The 17754-nt window shown below is 45.3% G+C and overlaps 1 protein-coding gene across 2 annotated transcripts in view; it reads left to right on the forward strand.

Annotated features, from left to right (window-relative positions):
• NINJ2 (ninjurin 2) overlaps positions 1–17754 on the forward strand; it is a 104529-nt gene that overhangs the window by 32972 nt on the left and 53803 nt on the right. The window contains exon 3 of one of the 2 annotated variants that reach the window (XM_079993201.1): positions 13373–13507. In XM_079993201.1, the coding sequence (XP_079849327.1) occupies positions 13475–13507 (33 nt within the window). In that variant the 5' untranslated portion in view covers positions 13373–13474. Of the gene's footprint in view, positions 1–13176; positions 13508–17754 lie in introns of those variants that run through there. The other variant, XM_079993202.1, reaches the window with a different exon arrangement.

Below are 17754 nucleotides of genomic sequence, written 5' to 3' on the forward strand. Positions count from 1 at the left end.
AGCAGCTTTTGGTAGTGGGTTCAGAGGAGTTTGAAACAGGAATTTATGTAGTTTTTATTTAATAAATTTATTGGCTGCTGTGCAAAATACACTATTTTCCAATAGTGGATTACAGTTTTAAAACAATATAAAATATAAAATAGCATAATAGCATTACAAGCAATCCCAATCTATGCCCTGATTGCAAGGTTCTGGGCCACAAACCAAACTAATTTCCCTAGGGGAAATTAGGAACAATGGAGGCTGGTGTGCAGCAGCACCCCTTACTGTGCTAGCTTATCCTTGCAGCAGCAGCAGCAGCAGCAGCAGCAGCATACTTTTTGCTCTGCAGCCTATCTTGGTCTCCAGGGCACATACAAATGTGGTTCTTTCGCCACTTCTTGGTACCCTGGTGGGAGGGAGGTATTGCTTTGTTGTTTTCATTTTAACTATTTATTTGTGTATTTACCTTGCATTTTTATCTTGTGAGCTGCCCTGAGATCTTATGATGAAGGGTGGTATATAAATCTAATACCATCTCTCCTAATTCTGCTGTTCCTAAAAAAAATTAGCCCCCTTTATTCCTTTGCATTCTAATACCCAGTTCTTTTGAAGCTTTGAAGTACTAATGATTAATCCCTCCAGGCTCACCTAACAACCACTTGTTGATTGACTAAGATTAAAGGCTGGTACACACTTAGGACATTTACCTAGGTTAATTACTTCTTCGCATGCTAATTGCTGATGCTCAGAAGTAGGTCCACACACATATTCCCGTACACATGGATCTTGATTACATTCTTCAGACTCTGAATCACAGTCTGTACATATAAACGCTAATTAAACGCCTCAGACTCATTACATTACTCCCTTCTAATGCACTTTGAGACTGTCTTATAACATAACCCAGTTGTAACATACATTTCTAATTAAATCCTAAAATTTGCTAAACCTAAACATTTAGCACCATAGATCTATTGCAATACATTCATAATCATAGCAATGAAATATTAAAAACTCTTCTATATGATTTTCCTTCCAGTATATCACACAGCCATATTAGCACACTGCTAAAAGCAAAGGCTATGGAACCCCCTGACAAAAAAGCAATGCTAAAATAGCAGGACCATAGATGAGTGGGAGAGCATCTGCTTTTCATGCAAAAGGTCCAAGGTTCAATCTGTAGCATCTCTAGGTAGGGCTGGGGGAAGATCCCTGCCTGAAACTATGGAGAGCCTCAGCCAGTCATTGTAGACAATACTGATTTGCAGGAGTAGCTCATTCTCTTTTGATGCCTGAGGGGAAACAAGAAGATGCTGCCCTGCCGATGTCTCACTGGAGTCACACGGCTGCAGCTTCTGGGTTCTGGCGAGATCTCGCAAGAGATCCGCAAGATCTCGCTTGAACCCAGAAGCCACCGCCACTTGTCTTTGCTTTTCTGGTGGCAGTGGTAGCAGTAGGGGAGCAGGTAGGGCGCCCTGCTGCTATGAGAGAAGTGAGGAGAAGCTGTAGCAGCAGCAAAATATTGCATGAACTATGCAAGATCTTGCGATAGTTCCACAAGATCTTGCTGGAATCTGCCACTGCCACTTCTCCTCGCTTCTCTTGGAGGCAGGGCAGGGGCAGGTGGGGTGCAGCCCCTTAGGATTCCACTGTCTGAGGCAGCTGTCTCAGTCGGCCTCATGGGTGGGCCAGCCATGCTGAACTAGATCGATCAATAGTCTGAAATTGATATAAAAGCAATGCTATCTGGAAAAAGAGGAGTTAAAGTTACAGAGTTGCTTTCTAGGGAGGAGAGAGACATACCACAAGAAACAAATGTATTGCGCTATCTATACAGGCCATAACTAACCCAGCTGCCTTTGGAAGAGCTCCACAATAGGCCATTTATAATGGGGGAAATTGTGCAGTTGTTCCACTATCTTAAAAAAACAACAAAAGTTGGAATGTCTGTGGTCTGGGGTGGGTGGGGAGGAAGCTAAACATGTGGGGATGTTTTGTTCACATCACACAGATGTCCCTGAACGTAAGTGAACAAAGTGTGAGTATTCCACTGTAGACACCCAGCAGAAACAGCCTTCATACCTTATGTTAGGTTGAAAAGCAATTTCAGAATGAAGCTCTCCCCTCTTGGGTTTCAGTTGTTATTTTAAGGCATTCGGCAGTGCTTTCTAGGATGTTAGAATTTTTGGGCTGGATTGGTGCAAAGGGTTCCAATTAAAGATGATTTAGAAGCTATATGTAATCCTTAGAAATATTATTTTTATTGTCCATAGGATGACTTCTTAACTCAAACTGCCCTATTATACAACAAGGATTTGTTCTTTGTAAATAATTAACTATCTCGACATTTTATGTACTTTTCTATGGATGCTATTGGGCGTCAGATAAGAAACTGCTAGATAAACCCTGACTCTAACTCTAGGATCTGAACAAGATAAGTCTTGGCTGCCCCACTATGAGTGTGGTTTTTTTAAAAAGCCACAACAGAGGATTTTAAACATTTAAATGATTTGGGGAACTTGACCATTGTAAGTTGTGACAGCTTGCATTTCCAAAAATAAATGGGCATTTCTGAAAATGCAAGCCATCAAAACATAAAAAGTTCCCCAAATCATTTACATTAAACAAAAATCCAGTTTTACACATGGGGTGTCTTGTTTGCCTTTGCCTCTAATTTCTCCAGGCTTTGCTTACTCTGTTTCATGATGGAAACAAAATCTAAAGAAAGCTGCAGATTTCAGCTAGGAATTGAGGGGGCCACTTAACCATATGATCTTTAGCTGTTAATTTAAAGCTGGACTCTGCGTCTATTACCCTCTCCTTATTTCAGCTTGACCCATTCCTCACTTCCTCCCGATTCCCTAGTGGAATTTATGGTTTAACCACAAAACTTTAAATGACCTAGTGTTTCAGATAGTACTGCTTCCTTTCTTACCCTTAGCCAGAAAAGATAATAGTGATTTTCTTTGAAGGCCAGCAATTCACTCAGCCAGACTTTTCCTTAATTATGGTATATGATGCACATTCCCACTCTCAAATACAATGTTTCTTCACAGCCTTGCACCTTATGCAGTCACCTCCTCATGCGAAAACAGTGGCAGTAAACAAACTAGCCATGCATGTTGGCAGCAGTGTTTTGGTACAGTCAGAAGGGGGACAGATCTACAACAACCTCCTCCCTCCTCAAATACTATTGTATGACTTCCCACTTCTAGTCAGCTGTCAGCTGTGTAAACACAGATAGTTGCTCTTAGGTTTCCTCCCCTGAAGCTGCAATAAGAAATTAAAAACCTGATCTGTACTATTGTGCCCCTAGTGGAGAGGAGGATTCAATGCATAAGGCGGGAACCTAGTAGACAAACCATCATTCTGAATGACTGTTTACAGCAGGCTTCATTAAACTCGGCCCTCCAGATGTTTTGAGACTACAATTCCCATCATCCCTGACCACTGGTCCTGCTAGCTAAGGATCATGGGAGTTGTAGGCCAAAAACATATGGAGGGCAGAGTTTGAGAAAGCCTGGTTTACAGGATTTTAGTATAGGATATAGTATATGATAGTATATGCAGAAGGTCCCAGGTCCTATCTGCAGCATCTCCAGGAAGGTCTGGGAGAGACCCCAGTCTGAAATAATGGAAATCTGCCCCCAGTCAGTGTAGCCAATACTGAGCTATGTGGACCAGTATAAGGCAACTTTCTGTGTTCCTTCCTAAATGTTTGAAAACTGGATGAGAAAATATGTAGAAAGATTATGGGGGAAGACTTTAAGTCATTAACTTTATGGTGTCTTTAAATTCTTACGGATTTTTGAATGTTCAAATATTTAGAATTTTCAAGGCACTGATATTTCCCAGCTACAGTTGTAGAATAAGCATTTAATCTTTACCAGCTGCAGTTTGGCATCTACTGCGTCCATAAAAACCAGTATAAACTACGTTAATCATAGGCAATAAAGGGAAATTGCCATAGATTATGAAATATTTCTGAAGTTGACCTCAGTGTTGAACTAGCGTGACTCTTACAGTGACACAATATTACCATCAAAATCCTTTATTATCTTTCTCTTTCTCTTTCCCTTTCCTGTTAGATAAGTGTCATATTTATGTTGGGTACTGTAAAGCGGTGGTTCCCAACGGTTTTTTATATGGTGATTGACGGCACTTTTTTTCACTCGGAGTGCGCCGGAGCGTAGTTCCGAACAACAACTTCTGGCCCTGAGTCTTGGTACGAACCAATTCCCAAAACAAGAACCCTTCTCCTCTTCCTTCCCCCTCTCTCACACACCCAACCCTGACATGGCCATGCCATTGCTCCTCCCCATGGGCTATGCTGAGGCTGCTCTAGCAGGAGGCAACAGGGAAGTCATGGTGCTGGAGGGAGCAAGCAGGGAGAGGGAGGGAGGGGGAGGGGAAGCCAGGCCACGGCGTAAGGTGTTCACAGCAAGGAACAGGGCTTTTTGTCAGCTGGAACTCTCTGGAACTCGGTTCTAGCACCCCCCCCCTTTCTCTTTCTTTTAAACTTTTTTCAAAAATTCATTTTCACTTTTAACATTTATCATCATAGATTCCGGCACCTCTCAGGTGGGTACCATTAAATAAATAAATAATTTTTTTAAAAATTAATATCCTGCCCTCCCCAGCCGAAGCCGGGCTCAGCGGCTAACAACAATAAAAGTAACACAGCATTCCAAAATCAATTAGTTCTAAAATCAATTCAAACAAAATTAATAGCAACCATTGGGCTAGAGTTCTGTGAGGATTACCAAAGGAGGGGTTCAGACTGTGCCTTGGCCAAAGGCCTGGTGGAACAGCTCTGTCTTGCAGGCCCTGCGGAAAGATGTCAAGTTCTGCAGGGCCCTAGTCTCTTGTGACAGAGCATTCCACCAGATCGGGGCCACAGCCAAAAAAAGCCCTGGCTCTGGTTGAGGTGGTGGCTGAGCAAGGGGGGGGGCGGCCTCCTGTCACCCTGGCCCAGGCACCCTGGGACAGCGGGAGCAGCATGGCCACCAGTCTGTGGATGGGAGACGAGAGAGATGGAAGGGCAAGCAGGCTGCAGCGGAAGATTCCATGGCTGGGTTGGAAGTTTGGTGGATAGCAGTGGAGGGAGGGAGGGACCGATGGCGCACACTCATCTTTGCAGCAGAGCACGCTTTCCTCTCTCCCCCCCCCCCCGTTAAGTTTCCTCAGTCTACCTTCAACTGGATGTTCTTTGTAGGCAGAAGTTTGTTTGCAGTGGCCGTTTCTCCCATGGTTCACAGCCTCTGTCACCAAATCTGTGACCAGGTTTGGTTTTGCAACCCGTTTTTCTGCGTCTGCTGCAGCAGGTGAACAAAGTGGCTATTCTGGAAATCATTACAGTGGTACCTTGGGTTAAGTACTTAATTCGTTCCGGAGGTCCATTCTTAACCTGAAACTGTTCTTAACCTGAAGCACCACTTTAGCTAATGGGGCCTCGTGCTGCCGCCATGCTATTTCTGTTCTCATCCTGAAGCAAAGTTATTAACCTGAAGCACTATTTCTGGGTTAGCAGATGTTGGGGTTCAGAACTTACTGGGTTAATGTTTGTTCTGAGTGTGCCTCCCATTCTGACGTGGGAAAGGAGGGAGGAGCTTGTTGTTCTCTCTGTGTCTCTGAGAGAGACGGACGGAAGCCATGAATGCTAGCAGTCCAGGAGATTCTGAGAAATGCTGAGCTGTAAATATTTGCTGCAATAAAGAACTGATGAACACACAGTGCTTGGTGTGTTTGGATCTGAAGCAGACTGCAACAGGTTTTTGATCCGCTGTGTTTTTTACTCTGCTAGACGAAACCGGAGAAGAAAAAGGTCTGCGCAGCTTGGCTGGGAGCGTGCCGGACCACTGGGGCTAATTGAGGCCATAAAGCAATTAGATGGCCAGTGCAATTAAGATCTTATCAGATCGTTTCACAGGTTATGGAGGACCTAATTACCGCTAATAAAACTGTTGCTAAGAGTCTGCCGGTGAGCTTTGAAGTCTTGAAGTCAGCTTGAATAGCTGGAAGACGCTACTGAAGCGGCAGAGGTCTGCGTTCTGTGTTTTGCCTGCTGCAGAGAGGCAAGAGTCGCTGAGGCAGAGAGCTGGAAAAGCAGCTGAGGAATCGGGTGCCGGAGGGCTGACTGGTGAAACGTGAGTACAGCTGGGGCCCCGGGAAAGAGGAGAGAATGGCAGACAGTCAGGTCTTTGAGGACGTTCCGCTTGAAAAGCTCACTTTAAGAAGTTGGGCAACCTGGTCCAGAAGAGTAAGGGGTTGGTTTCTGGTTACTGGGCTTTGGCATGTAAGCCAGAAGGAGCCATTACCCCTGAATCCAGGTCCTGAAGGGACAGACATTACAGGCTTTGAGGCTGCGTTGCCTGAAGAAAGCCAGCAGAGAATGCAAAGAGAGCTTGCTATGCTAAAAGCATGCGTACATGCATCACTTTTGCCCAGTTTGGAGGGCGTAAAGTCAGCAAGGGCTGCCTGGGAGGTGCTGAGAAGTTTGTGTGAAACTTCAGCAGGATGCCAGAGCCCTGGAGGAGTCATGCAGAGCCTGGAAATGGCTGTAGCCCCAGTCCCTGAGGTGCAAGTCGGGGGGGCTGAGAATTCCAAAGACAAGTTTCAAAAGTTTTCCACTGTGAGTGCTGAAGTGAAACGCAGTTTCAGCGAGGGCAGGGCTGGCACAGAGGGCTCTTCCGGAAGAAGGGGGGCCAGGCCAGCTGAAAGGAGCCCTGGGCAGTATTTTTCCACTGGGGATCGTCGTCATGCAAAGTCAGGAAGGCGGCGGAGAGCTAGACGCTTCAAGGTCGGCCACCTGGACAAAGTGAAGATAAGGCCTAAAGAGTCGTGTGGGAACGCAGAGGCCAGGCCGGTCTCCAAGGCAACGGAGGAGGCTACTTCTACGGAAGCTGCCGAGGTCCTGAGCAAGGGGGAGTTGGTTGCCAAGACAACCAGACAGAACTGCTGCAGAAGCCCAAAGAGGGGGGGCAACGGGACATTTGTTGCCAGTATGGCTTTGTTTGAGGACAGCTCTGAGAGACACACTAATTTTCGTTTTGTAATCGACTCAGCAGCTAACTGCAACCTGATCCCAGAGACCCCTGCAGTCGAGATGTGGAATTGCAAGGCAATTCCGGCTGGGAAAACTGTTCAGTTTGCAAATGGGACAAAGAAAAATGTGACTAACATTGCAAATGTGTTGTTTTCTGTTTTGCAGGAGCAGATGGAAGTTTGCATTGTGCCAGGAGTGCAACACTGTATTTTATCTGTGCCTTATTTGTTGAAAAAGGGGTTTAAGGTTTGCTTTGAACACGATGTTTGTACAATCTCCAAAGGAGGGAAGCAACTGGTTAGAGTTGCAAAGGGGCAGAATGATCTCTTCATTCTTAAAACGTCCCTGGAGGGTGAGGGGAAGGTTGAGAAAGCACAAGCCTTGCGTGCTACAGTTCCCACTCATGTTTCATGTTCGTGTGTGTGGCATAAGAAGACAGCGCATGCCTGTCTTGAAGAACTACAGGTGCTACCTGAGGTTTCCAAAGGCTGTAAAATTGCGGAATGTGCAAGAGTCCTAGATTGTCAGGCTTGCAGACAGGCAAAGGTAAGAGGGTGCAGTTACCCCAGGGTGGAGAGGGTAACCACAAAACCTTTTGATCTTGTGCACATAGATCTGTTGGGTCCCATGAAGGAATCAAGTTTGGGAGGGGCCAGGTTTCTGCTGACGATGCAGGATGATTTTTCGCAGAACACCTGGACACATGGTCTCAAATCCAAGGAAGATGCAGCACAGCTGATTAGGTGTTGGATTGAGGAGGTGGAACTAATGTTCTCCACCAGAGTCAGGGAAATTGCTAGTGACAGAGGTTCACAGTTTACTGGGTCTGCTTTGCAGAAGTTCTTTCACAAGAAAGGGATAAGTCACACAGTGACTTCTCCTCAACAGAGGGGGGTGGCAGAGCTAAGAAGTGAGGCTCTGGTTAAAGCTGCACAGGTGATGCTGTCAGATTCTGGGTTACCTCCAAAGTTTTGGATGGAGGCAGTTAAATATGTGAGCTTCACCTGGAATAGGTCCTACAATTCAGTGGTAGGAGACACACCGTTTTTCATGCTTCACGGGAGGAAACCGCAGGTTCACTTCCTCCGTGCGTTCGGATCAACGGCCTCGCTGCTGGTGCCTGAAGCTTTGCGAGGGCCAGGTGAACCCAAGTTCCAGAAAATGATCTTCTGTGGGTATGAGCCAACGGCTCGTGCATGGAGGTTTGCGTACCCGTCAGGTGATCAGAGTAAGCTGCTGATCAGTAAACACGCTGAGTTCTGTAAGCAGGAGGAAAGGCCAAAGACCCCTGCCAGACGCGATATTCTTTCAGAATGTCTTTCCGATTCAGAGCAGGAAGGTTCTGATGAGGAGGAAGGAGAGCCAGGGGCTGAGTCTGCTGATGACGATCAGCTCACTGACCAAAGTCAGGAGCAGGATGGGGCATCTCCACAAGTTGTAAAAAGGGAGCCCAAGAGTGAGCCTAGTTCTCCTGTGAGGGTAATTCCAAAGGTTCGAAGACGCGTTAAGTCAGAGGGGGAATCCCAGGATGCAAAGGACACACCTGCTGACCACAGTGAGTCAGAGGAAGTGCCTGAGTTTGTGCCCAGGAGGTCCAGTCGCACAACGAAGGGAATTCCACCTGAGAGGTATCAGGCCACAGGTGCGTGGGTAAGTTTCGCACAGTGCGAATCTGAGAGTTGTGAGGATGTTCCACAGATGCCTGACAGGGACGCCAGGAGAGGGCGCAAGGCATTGGGGAAGGGATTGATCTCACAGAGGTCTGCAAAGGTACATCCACAGGTCTTGTCAGAATGCTCGACAAGAGGGGGTGTTGGGGTTCAGAACTTACTGGGTTAATGTTTGTTCTGAGTGTGCCTCCCATTCTGACGTGGGAAAGGAGGGAGGAGCTTGTTGTTCTCTCTGTGTCTCTGAGAGAGACGGACGGAAGCCATGAATGCTAGCAGTCCAGGAGATTCTGAGAAATGCTGAGCTGTAAATATTTGCTGCAATAAAGAACTGATGAACACACAGTGCTTGGTGTGTTTGGATCTGAAGCAGACTGCAACAGGTTTTTGATCCGCTGTGTTTTTTACTCTGCTAGACGAAACCGGAGAAGAAAAAGGTCTGCGCAGCTTGGCTGGGAGCGTGCCGGACCACTGGGGCTAATTGAGGCCATAAAGCAATTAGATGGCCAGTGCAATTAAGATCTTATCAGATCTTCACAGCAGAGTCTGTAACCTGAAGTGTATGTAACCTGATGCGTATGTAACCTGAGGTACCACTGTATTTTATCATCATTGCCACCTGCTTGGAGAAAATAAAAACAGCAAGCGCAGCAACAGCCTGCCAGGGTGTACAGGAGGATGAGGGGCAAGGGGAGAATGTAGTAGAGGTGAGGGGGGGGGGGAGTTCCAGCCCCCTTTTTTTCTAGAAAAACGTGCCAGTGATTGACAAGTCCAAATTTCCTTGGTATGGTGATGCATCATTCTATTGTCCTATGAATTTTGGATCTGAGGACTTCAGCAGCTATTGGTTTTCACATTTTAACTGCAAGTTTGTCTATCTATACCCATTTATAACCATTACTTGGAGTTTGTGACACTGGAAGTATATATATTTTAGGACACACGTTATTTTTGTGATTGTGAGTTGTCTAAAAAAAAATTAAATACAATATTGTGTTTTAATGTTGTAAATGTTGGGACCTTAGAGCGAAGAGTGGGATGATGATGATGATGATGATGATGATGATGATGATAATGGGGTGTAATTTCCAGGGCATTAAGCCCGTTATATGCCTGGGATGAGGCAGCAACCACTAACACCACTCCATCTCTACAAGAGCAGCATAGCTCATTTCCTAGTGAATACTGTTAGGCACCCTGGATAGTCTGATGCCAACGGGTCTAAGCCAAGGGTTAGGAACCCTTTTCAGTCTGAGGGCCAAATTTCCTTCTAGGCAATGTTCTGGGGGCCACGTGCCAGTGGTGAGCAGGGCTAGAAGCAAATTGGGCAAAGCAATGGATGCGCATGTTACCTTTGTGCAAAAGATTAGTTGTACATCTTTCTTTTTTCCATCTAGGCATGAAAGAGGCATTTTTAGAGTTCAAGGCTACATTCCAGCCAGGCAAAGGCACTTGAGGAGAGTACAAAGCAGAACCAATGAGGGATATGGCCTGGGGAGTGCAGGAGTAGTAATGGCCTCTTGAGAGTCCAAAGAGGCAAACAGAGATGCTTGGAGGGCCATATTTTGTCTCCGGGCTTCGATTCCTCACCCCTGATCTAAGCACATAGAAGGAATAAGCAGAATGCTCCATCTGTGCAAAATTAACCACCAATACCTGCAATTATCTCATCCCCTTCTGCAACAACTGCCCATTCAAGAGCAAAGGGGCAGCCCTCTATTGCTGCTGAAAGGATCATTGAGGACAGAGGCATTAACAGCCATTAAATGTTCATGGCTTGTAGATGATCATAATGATCTACATGTGATTTGCATGCTTTCTCTTACACAGAAGTACTATTGATGTAGGGAAAACATCATATTAGAAATGGTTGAAGTTCCACAGTTCTTGTGGTGTGGTGTGTGTCCTCAGTGCCCCAGTTTATTCTCTCCCACTTGCGTAGCCTCCCTTCCTGCGGTTGGCAACCATGCTGTGTTTTGTTATTCCATCAGAGCTTGTGATGGTGATGGTTTGTTATATTTATATCCCACCTTTTCCTCCAAGGACCTTGAGATAAAGTTCATCCACACTTCCCTTTGTCTCATGATTTCTTCTGCTTCCCCAATAATTTCTAGGCATGGGTTGAAGAGGTTTTTCTTTTGTCCCACTGCTTTCCCCTGGAAAACCCACTGTTTACTGCTGAATCAGAACAAACATCAATCCGCAGATGGGGGGAGGGTGTCTTCAGCATAATTTTTAGTACTTTGGGTGGGCATGAGGAACAAGGGCTTTTTTGTGGTGGTGCCAAGGCAATGAAACACTCTGCATAACAAAGGAAACTTGGTTTCCTTTTGCTCACCAAAGATCCATATTTTCCAGCAGCCATTGTCCTATGTGGGTTTTTACTAGAGATTTCTCATTGTTATTGTTTTCCCCAATAGCGTTTGACTTGTTGATTTTAATACATTGGTTTCTTTTGGTGTATGATAGCAATATCTTGTTTCTCTATGGCTGTATTTGCATGTCATGGTAAACTATGATTAATGGCTTATGAAATGGCAGATAATGACCTGCTTGTGGATAACTCCTTGCAGATTATTCCCATTCTCAAGTGGGAGCAACAAACCATGATCCTTGCTTAATGTTCTGTTTGCGCTGGGGATCATGATCCCCGACAAACCACAACCTGAAGCCAAGCTTTGTTCTTGGCTTATCAAACATGGTCTGTTTTGACAAAACAAACTATGATCCCCAGTTTGGATGCAATGCTAAATCAAGGATTGTTGCTCCAGCTCGCTGGTGGGAAACCATGAAGCAGGAATTATCCATGTGTTCACAGTAAACCATTGCTTACTGCAAGAAGTCTATATATGTTTGCCACTTGGGATATAAAATACTGTGAGTAAAGTATCAGAAAAGCTGCAGCTCAGTCAAAGGATCACAGGCTCTGCTTGCAAAGTTCCCAGGTTCAACTCCTGGCACCTTCAGGTAGGGCCCCTCTCTAGAATTATGGAAAACCAATGCGGGTCACTGTAGCTAATACAAAGTAGTGCAAACATGTTGGTATGAGGCAGCTTCCTATGATGCTAAATAAGCAATATGCTACTCATGTAAAAGTATTGCCTTTTCACAAAAATGTCCCCATCAAGTAAAAGACAAGTACGGATGGAGGTGTCAACCTGAGAAAATGCCTCCACTTTTAAAAAGTGGATGCAATCCCCAGAGATGTTCACCTGGTGCCTACCTTGGTGTCATTTCAGCACCTGACCACAACCATTTCCCCAGGCTTTGGACTATACTATTTTTAGTGGAGGAAGCTAGTGAATTAGTTTTGCTGTGCTTTCAGATAAGGCCTGCTGTTTTATCTGCTGTTGCTGTTGCTGCACTTGACATTTTGCTGGTGTGTCTTATGTTCATTTCACCCTGGAAACACTGTGTGTTGGAAGGTGTGGGGTTGTAAATTCAGGAAATGCAATGACCGAAAAGGACTGAAGTGGCAAAGGACGCTGCATCTCTTCTTGGGAGAACCCATGCTTTCCTTGCAAGTAGTCTTGGTATTTCCAATTAAAATAAGCTCAGGAAGCAAGGCTGGGGGAAAGACATCTGCTTTTGACTCTGAAAAGATCAATACTAGGCTAGGTGGACCAATGGTCTGACTCTGTCGGCTTGTTCAAATGTTGCACTGAACACAACTGCAAGCTGTCTATACACATGGATGAGTGTTTGTGTGAAAGGAGGTACAGCTCAACTAATTTGTACACAGGTACACAGATTGTACACAACTTGAATATAATATGTAAGCATCCCTAGGAACACGGGAAGCTGTCTTATATTGAGTCAGACCATAGGTTCAGTTTAGCTCTGTATCGCCTAATCTGCATTTCCAGGGTTTCAGACAGATCTTTCCGAGACTTACCTGGAGCTGCTGGAGAGTGAGCCCAGGACCCTCTGCATGCACCGCAGGTGCTTTTCCAATGAGCAGCAGCTCCAAGCTTCAAACACACTGCTGTTGAGCCTCTTGGCCTGCTACTATTTTCACCACCTGCTCTGGGGCAAAACTAAATCCCTGCTTCCTACTGCAGGTGGTGGAAGAGTGTTTTTTAAAGAGACACTTTAGCAGAGCTGCATTCTTGGCTATGACTTTCAGCTTGGCACCTGGGGACTCTAATTGCAAATTCCCAAACCAAATTTGGGTGTGTTGGAAATAGCCCCAAAGTATAATCATATGGACTGGAAAGGGCTTCATAAGCTACATGTGACTTTTTTTTTTCTTAGTCAACAAGGAGCGTGACAGAGTCTCAGTAACTGTGTCAACAGCCATACGTGATAGAAGCCATCTGCACACAAGGGGTCTGTAACAGCCGGTGGCATTTAGGATGTGTGCCGAAAACTGGCATGGTCTGTGCCTTGAGCCTCTTGGTACATTGTGTGCACAACGGCATCGCAGCGCAAGTGACCTCACAGGGCTCAGCTGGGCCCAGAAGCTAAGGAGACATGTAGTCATGGCTATGATGACAGGAGGGCCATTCAGCATCTTAAGAGACAATAAAGGATCCGTGTGCCCACTTTTTCCACCACCACCACCCCTTCTCCTCTCCTCCTCCCCCTGCCCTCAAAAGCTGAAGCCCAGGCCAGAGTCCCACATCATGCAGATGAATAGCAGGTCTGTTCCAGCAGCTGTGCTTTCCCTCCCACCCAGCAAAGGCACTGGGAGACTCCAGAAAGCTGCAGAGACTTGGTCTCTTGTCCGGGCTGAGAGGATTGAAAAGAAAACCTGGGAAGGAAAAAAGAAAAAAAAGAGATGGGATCGGAAGGAGAAATGATCAACCTTCATGTGAGTCCATTTTGGGCATATCAAGGAGGGGTTGGGGGCTGGTGAGTGAGGCCTAATGCTTGTCAGTCACTTCTTTGACTCTTTTTTTATTTCACCCTCTGCCTTTCTTTGAAGTCTCTTTCTGGATATATCTCCTCTCACCTCCTTCATGCTCTCTGTCACTTTCTGGGCTGTTCACAAGAGCCAGATCCCAACAGGGCCCATCAAAGGACTGATAAGCTTTTCTGATAGGGAGGAGAGTCCCAGACAAGGAGAGCTGCTTAGAAAGAGCTTTTCTTGAGAGAGGCAAGCGTGCCTGTTTGACAAGCTGGGAAAAGTTATTCCATCTCTCTCTGTCCTTCCTCACAGAGCCCTTCTGTGCTTGATTAGAAAACGTTCCCAACCCGAGGCATGAGGGGAAAAAGAAATAAACACTGCAACACCGAAGCGAGACAGCCCTGGACCCAAATTCCTACCTGGGGTTCCTAGAGAAACAAAACCTCTTGATCCAGCCCTCTCAGGCTCCTCTTTTTCTGCTCCTCAGAGTTTGTTTGCTGAGGAGAGACACTTCCTAGAATTCGGGTGTCTCTTGAATGGGCTGCTTATTGCAGATGGATTGCATTTTATTTAAAAAAAAACTGCCAAAGCAAAGGAGAGAGTTGAGTTTTAAGAGTTTTTTAAAGTTTAAAGTTGACCACACAGCAAGACTTAACAGATGTTGAGGTATTTTATATCTTGTTTATTTATTTGCCGTAGTTATAACCCACTCTTCCTTGTTAATGCAATCCCAGAACGAGAAAGGACACTAAGGCAGCACAAGGAAATAATATTTTGTTTTAATGCAACTTAATGTAAAAAGAGACAGGGATAAATAATCTGACCAAACCCAAAGGTTCCTCATCATCCTGGAAAAACGTGGCCAGTTTTTCAGGGCCCGTTGTTCAAAATCTTTGTAAACAACTCGGATGAAGGGATTGAGGGGGTGCACATCAAATCTGCAGATGATTCCAAACTGGGAGGGGTAGCTAAGGCTGCAGAAGACAGAATCAGATTTCAACATGACTTTAACGAGCTGGGCCCAAGATAACAAAGATAGAAATGTAAAGTTCTGCACTTAAGCAGGAAGAACAAGATGTACAAATATAGGATGGGGGACACCTGGCTTACTAGCAGTACATGTGAAAAGGATCTAGTCGTCTTGGTGGACTGCAAGTTGAACATGAATCAACTATGTGACACAGCAGCAAAAAAAGCTAATGCTCTTCTAAGCTGCATCAACGGAAGTCTACTGTCCAGTTCAAAGGAAGTAATAGTACCACTCTATTCTGCCTTGGTTCGACCACACCTGGAATACTGTGTCCGATTCTGGGCACCACAATTTAAGAAGGATGTTGACAAGCTAGAACATGTTCAGAGGAGGGTAACCAAGATGTCAAAGGGTCTGGAAACCAAGCCTTATAAGGAATGGTTGAAGGAGCTAGAGCAGGCAAATCATTGAAGCCCCTATCAGAACATCTAAATCAGAGATTGTCAACATGGTGCCCTCCAGATGTTTTGGACTACAACTCCCATCATCGCTCAGCGTTATCAATTATGAGGGACTATTGGAGTTGTAGTCTACATTTGGAGGGAACTGTGTTGGTTACCCCTGATCTACTAAGGCATTTTGTTGGTCACTGTGAGAAATAGGATGCTAGACTAGAGAAACCTTTAATTTAATCCAGCATGGTTTTTATGTTCACCCCTCTTGCCTCCTTCGAAGCCCACCTTTTCTTGTGAAGTCCTTTTTAATTTCCCGGTCCTAGTCTTTGTAGCCATGCATACTGATAACATTGTTTCAGCGACCTCCTATAATTGGCAGTGCATGAAAATATATGACTTGCTAACATGCCAAAAGATGGGAGCTTTCAAAATATTTGTTGTGGATTCCTAAGACTGTTTGTATTATAGCATTCTAGTGCCAGAAATGAAGGGAGATGTAGCACGAGGGATGGTGACTCTTGGTTTCAGTTTCTCTCACGTCTGCATTTTCCCAATTCAGTTATCCATACTTTAACATAGTCTGCAATTTTTAAAAAAGTCTTTATGTAAATTCATCAATATTTCAATGCAACTATCTTCTAATATACACGTTTTTGTATGTTGTTTTCATTAATATGCACATTTTATTCTTGTGTCTGGATTTTTGTCCACATTACTTGGTTGGGGAATTGCATTGCCAAATTTGGAGAAGTGTGACTTTAAAAGATGGCTGTGTTCACGTATTGTTTTGAAAAGCATGAACTGAATCAAATGTGGTTGGGAAAACGCCTGCACTGTGTGATTTCCTATGGCAACTACATATACTTTTTAAATAAGCCTTTAAAATAAACTTGGGCAGCAGCCTAGGCATTCTCCTGGTTGGCTCCCACAGAATACCTGTCTCTGAAGAAGGACCCCTCTTTGATTCCTTCTCAGAGACCAGATGCGGAAGAGGTGGCAGAGAAGCAGCTACCGCTGCCACTGAATAGATCTGAGTTAATTCACTTTGGCTTTAAGCAGATCTGACTGTCTTCTGTTGGACAGTACCCCCTGGGTATCACATCCATAAGGCACAAAATATGGTTCCAAAAATTGGTGCTCAGTACTTCTTGGGGCATGAAAGAGAGCTCAGTCCCAGAAACCTGTTGAATACCCTCGTGTGAAGGAATATAAGAAGAGCCTGCTGGATCAGACCAATGGCCCCTCTAGTCCAGCATCCTGTTCTCACAGTGGCTAATCAGACGCCTGCAGGAAACCCAACAGCAGGATTTGAGCACAAGAGCACTCTCCCCTCCTGTGGTTTACAGCAACTGGTATTTTGAAGCATTGCTGCCTCCAAGGAAGCCTGAATTGGAATTGAGAGAAGCTGTGAGTCAGAAAATGTTGTGAGGAAACAGAGCTGAGAAGTAGAAACTGGAGGAAGGCCCAGGCCAACCCCCAATGTCTCAACCACCTCCTTCAACAACTTAAAAGCCAGCATTTAGAGGCTTGCCACCTCTCCCTAAGGGAGAGAATGAAGAAAAGAGCCCTTGCTTATTTCCCTGCAAATAAACGCAGAAAAGTGACTCTTTCAGGCAAAGTGCAGCTAGCAATCTTGCCCACGCATGTTTGTCTGTGTAATGCAGAGGTAGAGGCTCTTTTGGGGTGGCCAAGGGCTGCATTACTGGGGTGGAAAGTTATGGGGGGGGGCTGCATTCCAAGAGTGGGTTGGTCTGGACTAAAAGTGGGTGGGGCTCAGCATATGCACACACTTAACAAAGGCACACACACACTTAGCACACAGACACACTTGACACACACACTTAATAAAGACTGTTTCCTGTTCTCTATTTCTCCTCCGCCTTCTCACTCTTATTCTCTCACTGAATTGCATCTCTGTGCACTGAGAAGCTCCTGCCTCTCAGTGTACAGAGAGGAAATGCTGCAAACTGTTCTTACTGGATCACCAACTCCCTGCTTTCTATCACCGGGTGCTGAGAAAGGACTCCACTTTTCCCAGTATTTTGAAAGAAATAAACAGTGAGCTGGCCAGACAGAGAACTTGCATGGGTGTGGCTTAACAGGAGAGGCCTGGCAAGCTGGATGGAGAAGTCTGGTAGTCCGGATCTGGCCCACAGGCCAGTCAAGCCAGTCATTCCCTCAGCCCTGATGTAATGTGGGAAAAATATAAAGACGGCTTTGTAAAAACAAAAACAAATGAATGAATGAAATGATCCGCCTTTCCATTTGTTCTGTTTAACCCAGGAGTGGGGAACACTTGACCCACAGTTGTAATTAGGGCCAGCATGGGCTCCAGTTTGGCCTGCAAGGCCATTTACTCAAACCACACCCACCTTCCCTATGCCTAACATCAAACATGATGGAACTCACGTTTGATGTCATATTGTTATGTACTGGGTTGAATAGGATCCAAACTGCAGCAGTCTGATTGGCCCTAGAACAATAGGATCCAAAAGGCAGCAGCCTGATTGGTCCTAGAACAATAGGATTCAGAATGCAGCAGTCTGATTGGTCCTAGAACAATGCAGCAGTATGATTGGTTGGCAGGAACTACCCAATCATGCTCCAGATAGAAGTGAATCCACAACCTGATTGGCTTACAGTAGAATTCCGGAATTAGCCAATCATGTGCAGCCCATTGTGTAAATAATGTATATAAAGCAGATACCTTGAGGGGACTTTCATTCCTCCTCACCACTATGAGCTGAATAAAGAGCATGAAATCACTTTGCGACTCTGAGTATATT

The sequence above is a fragment of the Podarcis cretensis genome (assembly GCF_951804945.1).
Source record: "Podarcis cretensis genome assembly, chromosome: 10".
Taxonomy (NCBI): Eukaryota; Metazoa; Chordata; class Lepidosauria; order Squamata; family Lacertidae; genus Podarcis; species Podarcis cretensis.